This window comes from Arachis hypogaea, chromosome 5, assembly GCF_003086295.3.
Source record: "Arachis hypogaea cultivar Tifrunner chromosome 5, arahy.Tifrunner.gnm2.J5K5, whole genome shotgun sequence".
Classification (NCBI taxonomy): Eukaryota; Viridiplantae; Streptophyta; class Magnoliopsida; order Fabales; family Fabaceae; genus Arachis; species Arachis hypogaea.
In genome coordinates, this window is record NC_092040.1 from 106,552,425 (window position 1) to 106,562,595 (window position 10,171).

Consider the following 10,171-nt stretch of genomic DNA (forward strand, 5'->3'; position numbering starts at 1 on the left):
CTCGCCGTTCACCCTTTGCCGACGTATATCTTGGTTCACTCTAGAAGTCCACTGACCTTATCAGAGGACGAGCTATACTTCGAGATAATCAGGCAAGAACATTTGGCGCCCACCGTGGGGCCTAATAGTCTTGATATATCATTCGTAAAGGTCCCAAAACATCCTTGAAATACGTTCATGGCTGATGTTCCTCCCCCTACCTCATCCGAGCTCCTACGGATGGTGACCGAGCTTTAACAAGCAAATCAACGAATGGCGGAGGAAAATCAAAGAATGCAAGATCAAATCGCACAATTGGTTAATGCTCGGTTAGAGCATAACAATGATCATCATAACCGAGATGAAAATCATGAGCGTCAATCAATGCCGACCCATATTTCTGAAACACCTCAGCAGGAGGAGGAAGAGGCCCAACCAGACGCTGAGGACAAGGAGCGCGACAACTCCGCTGGCCCATTTACGGTCGACATAATGAATTTTCAACTCCCCAGACAGTTCACCCTGCCAACGACTTTAACCCCATATGATGGGTTAGGAGACCCGAAGCAACATATTAAAAAATTTTGATCTATTATGATCGTTAACGGTGCATCGGACCCTATTCTATGTCGTTGTTTTCCATCATTTTTAGACGGTCCTGCACTTGACTGGTTTTGCTCTTTGCCTGCAGATTCAATATTGCGTTTCCAGGAATTGGCCAGGCAGTTCGAGGATCACTTTGCAGCATCAACAATATACCTGCATGATTCAGACTACCTGACGACCATCAAACAAGGGCCACAAGAAAGCCTGAAAGATTATATTACTCGCTTTACAAAGGTCACCATGAGGATCCCCGATCTTCATCCTGAAGTCCATCTCCACGCCATTAAAAGCGGCCTTCGTCCCAGCAAGTTCCAAGAGACAATTGCTGTAACTAAACCAAAAACCCTGGCAGAATTTCACGAAAAAGCCAAAGGACAGATAGATGTTGAAGAACTTCGCCAAGCTCGAAAGACAGAAAAATCAGTTATCATCAAGGATGATGATAAACCTCGGGATAGCAAGAAACCCTTTAAGTCTGTCCCCCGCTACGACTCGTACACCAAGTTCAACGCAAAAAGGGATGACATCATCAAAGAAATACTCAATTCCAAGTTAATCAAGCCTCCTCGTAAGGCTGGCGCTTACCGAGAGTCCAAAGCTGTCGATAAATCCAAATATTGCACTTTTCATCAGAAGTACGGGCATACAACCAATGAATGTGTGATTGCTAAAGATCTCCTTGAGCGCCTCGCAAGACAGGGCCACCTTGATAAGTTTATTGCAGGGCATATGCAAAAGAACGTAACCTCGGCTTTCGACCCATCAGCAGCAACCCCATCGTCAAAAGAAAAAGATAAAGCACCAGCCCAACATCGAGGAATTATCAATTATATTTCAGGAGGATATGCTGGGGGCAGAAATACAAGCTCGGCTCGAAAAAGAACTTATAGGGCCATGTTGGCAGTAACGGACGCCCCTAAGGTTCCACAGCCGAATCAACACTTCCCAGAAATGACTTTCCGCTCAACCGACTTTACTCACACCGATGCTAATTATGACGACCCAGTGGTAATTTCTGTTCAGTTGGGAGACTTAATAGTCCGCAAAGTACTCCTCAATCCTGGGAGCAGTGCTGATGTATTATTTTTTACCACCTTTGAAAAGATGAAGTTAAGTAGCAACATTTTGCAACCATACCATGGTGACTTGGTCGGATTTTCGGGGGAGCGAGTTCCTGTTCTGGGTTCCGTGTGGTTACAAACCACACTCGGTGAGCAACCATTATTTAAGACACAAGACATTCAATATCTTGTTGTCGATTGCTTTAGTCCATATAATCTTATCTTAGGTAGACCATTTTTAAATAGATTTGCAGCAATTGTGTCTACAGTTTACCTTTGTGTTAAGTTTCCTGTACAGGATAATGAAGTGGCCACCATATACGGTGACCTCCAGGAAGCTCGGCAATGCTATAACATAAGCTTGAAGCCCATCAAAAAGAGTAACATGGCGCAGGTCAACTTCATACAACCTGACCAGTCGAGATTGACGGAAATAGATCCAAGAGCCGACTTTGAAGATCAGCCTATGCCAAATGAGGACTTAATGAAGGTCCTCCTAACCGATGATCCCATGAAATTCACTTTTGTAGGAACGACGATCAGTAAGGAGGAAAAAGATTCCCTTATACGGTTTTTGCGTGAGAATGCCGATTTATTTGCCTGGACCCCTGCCGATATGCCCGAAATAGATACATCTATCATTACACACAAATTGGCAATTAATCATGAAGCTTGGCCAATCTCACAAAAGAAAAGAAATCTCGGCGCCGAGAAACGCCTTGCATCTCTTGCGGAGGTCAAAAAGCTCATTACGGCTAACTTCATCCGAGAAATTAGATTCACAACATGGCTCGCCAATGTTGTTATGGCAAAAAAGAGTAACGGTAAGTGGCGCATGTGCGTCGATTTCACTGACTTAAATAAGGCATGTCCTAAAGATGCTTATCCTTTACCTTGCATTGACACTTTAGTTGACAACTCTTGCGGTTATGGTTCATTAAGTTTTATGGACGCATACTCTGGCTATAACCAGATCCTCATGCATCCATCTGACTAAGAGAAAACCGCCTTCATAACTGAATATGGTAATTATTGCTATAATGTTATGCCCTTTGGTTTAAAGAATGCAGGAGCAACATACCAGAGACTAATGAATAAGGTCTTCGAGAACCAAATAGGTCGGAATATCGAAGTTTATGTGGACGACATGGTCGCTAAAACCATAGTCGGCAACACTCATGTCAAAGACCTAGTAGAGATTTTTGGGCAAATCCGATGATATAATATGAGATTGAATCCTGAAAAGTGTGCTTTCGGTGTATGCGGAGGAAAATTCCTCGGATTCATCCTTAGTAGCCGAGGAATAGAAGCAAATCCGGAAAAATGTCAGGCGATACAAGATATGAAAAGTCCAAAGTCAGTAAAAGAAGTTCAACGACTAACAGGGCGACTCACGGCTTTATCAAGATTTCTACCCTGTTTGGCATTAAAGTCTTTTAATTTTTTCCAATGTTTAAAAAAGAACACAAAACATTTTGAATGGACTGAAAGCTGTGAAACTGCATTTCAAAATCTAAAACAATTCCTTTCAAAACCACCTGTTTTACAAAAGCCAAAGATCAATGAGCCATTATATATATACTTGTCTATTACTGATGTGGCAATTAGCTCTGTCCTTGTAACAGAAACAGAGATAGGTCAATAGCCGATCTATTTTTTAAGCAAGTCACTCCAAGGCGCCGATCTTCGCTACCCAAGGTTGGAAAAACTCGCACTGGCCTTGGTCTTCTCGTCGAGACGACTCCGACCATACTTCCAGGGACACACCATCATCATCAAAACCGAACAACCTCTTCGGCAGATCCTCTCAAAATCCGAATTAGCGGGCAGACTTACCAAATGGGCCATCGAGCTTTCAGAATTTGATATTCAATACCAACCAAGAGGATCTGTCAAGTCCCAATACTTAGCCGATTTTGTGGCAGAGCTCACCCAGCCAGGTCTGGAAGAAGAATTCTCAGATTGGACCTTGTTTGTGGATGGAGCTTCAAACCCCCAAGGGTCGGGGGCAGGAATACTATTGGAGAGTCCCGAAAGTATCATCCTTGAGCATTCTCTCCGCTTCTCCTTTAAAGCAAGTAATAACCAGGCTGAATACGAAGCCTTAGTCGCTGGGCTCAGGTTAGCTGTTGATTTACACATTACCAGCTTAAAAGTCTATTGTGATTCTTTGTTAATGGTCCAACAAGTAAACAAAGTTTTTCAAACTAAAGACCAAGTTTTATTGAAATATTTAAAAATTGTTCAACAATTGCTAAATAATTTTTAAAAAATAGAAATTTGCCACATTCCCAGAGACCAAAATAATAGGTCTGACATTCTATCAAAATTAGCTACTACACAATCACACACAGCAACACTACTGCAATCGACTTTAGATAAGCCGAGCATATATATCATTAGCACTTTAAAGACTTTAAATGAGAAAAGTTGGCAACTACCTTACATACAATACCTAAAGGACGGCTCTGTTCCAGAAGGAATCTCAAATAAGAAGGGATTCCGACGACAAGCCTCTTTCTTCACATTAATGAATAATGTTCTATATAGGCGGGGATATTCCCGACCACTTTTGAATGTTTGGACAGGAATGAGGCCGATCTTGTACTAGCCGAGGCTCATGGAGGAATATGTGGGATACACTCGGGGGCAAGGAGCCTAGCACAGAAAATACTTCGAGCCGGTTTCTATTGGCCGAGCCTCTGGGAGGATAGCAGAAAGAAGGTCAGAACTTGCGATCAATGTCAAAAGCACGCACCGATCATTAACATTCCAGCCGAGTATCTTCACCAGTCTATCATAAGTTGGCCATTTAACCAGTGGGGGATCGATATCCTCGGCCCGTTTTCCACTGCTCCAAGACAGATGAAATATTTAGTAGTTACTATTGATTATTTCAGCAAGTGGATTGAAGCACAACCCTTGGCGAGAATCACATCTTCCCAGATGATATCCTTTGTTTGGAAATATATCATATGCCGATTTGGAATTCCTTGACATATTGTCACAGACAATGGTCGGCAATTTACCGATCATAATTTTAAAAAATTTTTGCAGAACCTAAAGATAAACCAGCACTTCTCATCTGTGGAGCACCCGCAATCTAATGGCTTAGCCAAAGCCGCTAATAAGGTCCTCCTGCACGCCTTAAGGAAAAAGCTCGACGACGCCAAGGGACTTTGGGCTGAGCTAGTTCCAGAAGTATTGTGGTCATACAATACTACAGTACACACATCTACTAAAGAAACCCCATTCCGCTTGGTATATGGATCTGAGGCAATGATTCCTCTAGAAATTTCGCAACAATCTTTACGAACGCAAGCAGAAAATCATGATCAAGCTCGCCAAGCAGAACTCAACTTAATAGAGGAAGTCAGGAATACAGCATCCATTCGCCACCGAGCTTTACAACAGCAGCTTGGCCGAAGACATGCTAAACGAGTTCAGCCAAGATCCTTCAACATTGGAGATCTTGTGCTCAGAAAAACTGAAGAAGCTCGCCGACCACCTTCCCATGGAAAGCTTGCAGCAACATGGGATGGACCTTACCGCGTACTTGAAGTCCTCGGGAGAGGAGCTTACAGACTAGAACATTTGGATGGTACTAAGCTCCCGAGTACATGGAATATCAACTCTTTAAAGCAATATTACAGTTAAGACAAAAAGCAGAATGCTAGTACTCTTTTTCCTCACTTGAGATTTTTCCCCTAAAGGGTTTTGCTCAAGAAGGGTCTAACGAGGCTAGCATACCAGGATTAAATTGTTAAGGTACTGCTTTGAATAAAATTCAATTATATTTACAACAATTGTTAGCATGTTATTATCAACTATCCTTACCTTAAATTTGCAAAAAATAAAAACATCACGAGGAAATTTGTCATCACATTACAAATCACTCCTCTTAACAGACAAAACAAATAATATGCAGAGCAATACTCAAAATACGGTTCACAGACCCCTTTCACAGGTATCAGACAGAATAATTAGGGTCATACAAAATCTAATTACACAGATCTCTTAACCAGAATAACACAGTCATGGGCCATGATTCCCAAAATAAAAACAAAAAATAAACTAGTTAACTAAATTATCACCGCCTTCTTCGATCACCTCTTCATCATCTACAAGTTGCCCATCCCGAACCACCTTACTCGGGTCCAGCAGTAAAAAGTCACCATCAGGAATAAGAAATTTCACCTGGGTCACAGCCCGTTCGAAGCTTTCAGCAAAGGCGTCAAGAATATCACCCTTTCTACTCGCCTCAAATTCCTTCATTTGAATGGTTAGATCAATAACTCGTTTATTTATATCTTCAAGCTCAGTTTCTTTCTTTTTCAACAGCTCGGAAGCCTTTTCATGATTTTCTTTCTCAACCTTAAGTTCCTCTTCCAAATCAGAAACATTTTTCTTTAGTTCAGTTAGGACTGCTTCTTTCGAAGTCAGTTGTTCCTTCAAAACAGCGCACTGATCAATCTCAGTAGCAATTTTCCTGTGCTTTTTCACTTGACTTTGCCCAATACAGGCCAAACGAATACCCAACACCTGAAAATTACAAACTTAGCAGTGTAAAGCCTACAATACAAATATTTAATTAAGACAGGTCATCAAGATAAGCTAACCTGAAGAAATTGATCAACTCCTACATCCCCAGCCTCTTCCACCCGAGCTATGTCTGAAAAACTTTGGACAACCTCGTCTGCAACAACATTGAAGGGAAACCCCCGATCCCAAACAGATGAGCCATCTCCGTTATTTTCAAAAGCGTGGAGCTTATCCTGTTTTGCACTAAAACCGGACAGGTCTTCAAGTTGAATCACACCTTCTTTGCCCCATTCCCCAGCGGTAACAGTACCATCAGTTTCCTTTTCTTAAATACAATCCCTTTCTTCCGGGGAGGGGGCTGGTCAACTTCACCCCCAACATCTATTTTTCAGCATTTGAAGACGAACCTTCAAAATTCTTGGATTTAAATCGCGCCCTACGGGTAGAAGCCGACACTCCCGGAAATCTTCCGGCTGTGACACAGACAAAAAGTAATCATCAGTAAAGCAATTATTCAATCCAAAAACCAACTCAACACAAAATATAATCTCACCAAAATAATCCATCACAGCCGACCTATTATCCTCCCAAGGGAGCAACTCGGACACAGACACCAGTCCCCCCTTAGCTACCATTTCGATCAGAAAAGATATAATACATCCATTTCGGCTAGTTATCAATTCAGGACCCAAGATATGTTGGGGTTGACAACACCAATACAAGGGAAATTTCTCCCCAAGGTGTTCATCTAGATAAAAGGGGAAATCCGCATCCACTGACTTCACTTTCAAAAATATTTCTTTGAAATCTTTGAAGGAAGATTTATATAATTTGAAAACTTAGAAACCAGGTGTGCTGTTTAAGTTTACCCACAATCCCTTCCATACTCCTTTGTCTTGGAATAATGAAAAGAAAAGCTCCAGCTCCGGATTAATTTCCAGAAATTCCATCAAAACCTGAAAACACTTTATGAACGCCCAACCATTGGGATGAACCTGTGACGGAGCACAGTTCATTTATTTCAAAACGTCACACTCAAACTGACTAAATGGGAGCCGGACTCTCAGTTCTTCTAAGACACAACTATACATATAGAAGTTTTCGAAGTCCTTTTTTCTGTGAAAAACGCGATCCGAACGATTGCATGGCAATAATTCCAAGCGAAAACCAGGCTTCACTACCCTAGCCATATTAACTTGCTTAACACTATCCTTATCAGAAAATAAAGAAGCCCTTATTTTTACATCATCATCAACCCAGTCGTACGACTCGTCGCCTTCGACCTTGGGCAACGATTTTACTTTCTTCTCACTCATTGTTTTTGATAGATTCAGAGGAATAGAAGAAAAGATATGATAAGCAGAAACAGATATGTTACTAACCTCTAGTACTCATAGTGTTTAAAAGATTCTGGATAAAACCCTCGAATCTGGCACAGGAAGAAAAATGCTAACCGTTTGGTTGCTTAACTTCTTCAATCTATGATAAGCATCAATACCATTAAATGAAACACACTACCAACGGTTAAAATTAAATCTTGGAACTTGCACCTATCTAGAAAAAGTAATAATTAAAATTTTACACGTATCGATATTTAGGTAATAATTACAGTAGCCAATCTTTTCAGTTACTTTAAAAGAGATACGCTTATCTGGGGGCACAGTGTACCGAGCTATAACTCGCCTTTGATAAAAGCTCAACTTATCTCTTTAAAAAACAGGTCAAGCTTGGGGGCTGTGATATGACCAGTAAACATCGGTTACGAGTTATAGCTCGGTAACGCCTGAGATCCAATCATAACCGACGATTTCATAATGGCCATAAACGACCATTAATCAATAAAGTCGGATACAATTAATCCTCTTCCTGGGCATTACGATCTAAGGAAAACGACCGACCTTTTCCGCTAATATAAAGCAGACGGGAAGAGCTAAGAGAGGTATGTCACTTCTTCCAAAAATAAAGATCTATTATCCACTTTGCACTAACTTGAGCGTCTGAGTGCCTTTGCAGGTACCCACCCTCGCCGTTCACCCTTTGCCGACGTATATCTTGGTTCACTCTAGAAATCTACCGACCTTATCAGAGGACGAGCTATACTTCGGGATAATCAGGCAAGAACATACCTTATTATTAATTATTAGTTATTTTAGCCTATTTGTTTGTAATGTTCAAGAAAAGTTGTTGGATTGTGTTCCTCTTGATTATGAAGTCTTCAAGTACACTCACACTCAGAAGGAAAACAAGGAACTCTATATGGACAAGTGATCTGGCGACTTAATTGCAACTTGTCATTATTTCATAACAATATTTTTTAAACAATAGTGACTTGTTTTTATTCCATAGCTTATAATTCTTTTATGTGTTAGACATTATACAATTAGAAGTTAAAGGACGCAACCTAGTTGTCCCGACAGAATGAGGATGAGGGGCACGAGTCGATTAGTTATGTGTTGGTGGATCCTAATGCGGTGTAGTGCGAGACTCTATCTTCACTTAGGCCTTTTAAGGAGGGGGTCCTCCAGGTCAGCTATCAGTGCTCCTCCAGCTTCCCAGAATGCCGATCTTCACAAGCAGGTCTGGAATTTGACTCAGAGCTTACAAAAACAAGGTCAACATCTGTACCAGGATGAGTAGCAATAATAGGACTTTTTTGCTCGCCTAGCTAACCAGGATGTGGTGGAGGAGGACCGACTAGTTATCACCTGCTAAAGTTTGACATGCAGCAAGAGCTAGAGCAAATATACAAGATGAGGCAGGATCTGCCAATATACTAAGATACAGTCTGCATTGATGGCAGCGACACTGCTGAAGGGGATCATCATCAGTTGCACCAGCACCGACATAAGCACTGGCAACACTATTGGCACAGAAAGAGAGGCATGACTAAGAGAATGATGCATATGCTTACAAGAATCCTTAGCTAGGACATGTTTTCGTTCTTTTTTAGTTGACAATTATTTTATTTCGGTTAGTACTTTGTTATGTAAGATTTCTTTTACTTTGTACATTTAGTTTTGATGAACAAATAATTGGATTTTTTATTTTAATATGGAAGAATGGAGAGAGTTACGTTAATGTTACAAAAAATAGAGTTTTACAGTGTTATGGGGGTGCTGCTCTGTGCAAGCACAATACGCAGAACACATATTGTACTGACAATACGCAGACGGTATATTGTAATTTAATATTAAAATAATACAATACGTAATCTGCGTATTGTCTTTATAAATTAAAAAAACATTAATTTGACCATTCGCACTCTGCAAATTCTATAGTCTCCATAATTTTGTAAAACACCATAACTTCCAATATTAAAGAATTACACCAATTTTTATCCAATATCTAAAAAAATTAACCCAAATAATTGACATGCATTTACTATTTTAATAAAAATAATCTTTAGCTTCTATTATATTTAATAGCGATATAAATATTGATCGTGAAATTACTAATTTTAAAAATATAAAAACCTAATTAAAAATTTTAAGAAACTACAGAGATTAATAAAATAATTAAATCTTAATTAAATAGTATGAAATTAATAAATTGACTCACAAATTATGATCCGAACATCTAGTTTTAGCATAACTTAAATTTAAATATTGTTTTTATAAGTGCTTTTAAAAGTATAATTAATCATCTTTTCAAGATTAAAAATACAAATATATTTTTTTATTTACTAAATATAAAATAAAGTAACTACCTATAAAATTTACCAAATCGAAAAATATATATATAGACAATTACTCGAATAAAAATAATAAAAATAATTTTTTACAAAGATGTTTCGTTTAAAAGTATAACTTATTTATTTAGTTACACTTTAAATAAAAACAATACTTTTATAAATATCAAAATTTAATTATACAGTTTATTATTCAAAAATAAAAAAATAATACTTTTACACGAAGACAATTATAAAATTTTCGTTATAATATCCGCCGTATGTATATATCCACAAACACACGAAGTAATTACTC

General features: G+C 39.3%; 1 protein-coding gene across 1 annotated transcript; it reads left to right on the forward strand.

The window, feature by feature from the left end:
- The first annotated feature begins 252 nt into the window (after positions 1–252).
- On the forward strand, positions 253–5,303 carry LOC140173271 (uncharacterized). The gene is made up of 6 exons (XM_072196098.1): positions 253–451; positions 671–2,470; positions 2,717–2,852; positions 3,309–3,767; positions 4,235–4,370; positions 4,704–5,303. The coding sequence occupies exons 1-6, from the start codon at positions 253–255 to the stop codon at positions 5,301–5,303; spliced, it is 3,330 nt and encodes a 1,109-aa protein (XP_072052199.1).
- The last annotated feature ends 4,868 nt before the right edge of the window (positions 5,304–10,171 follow it).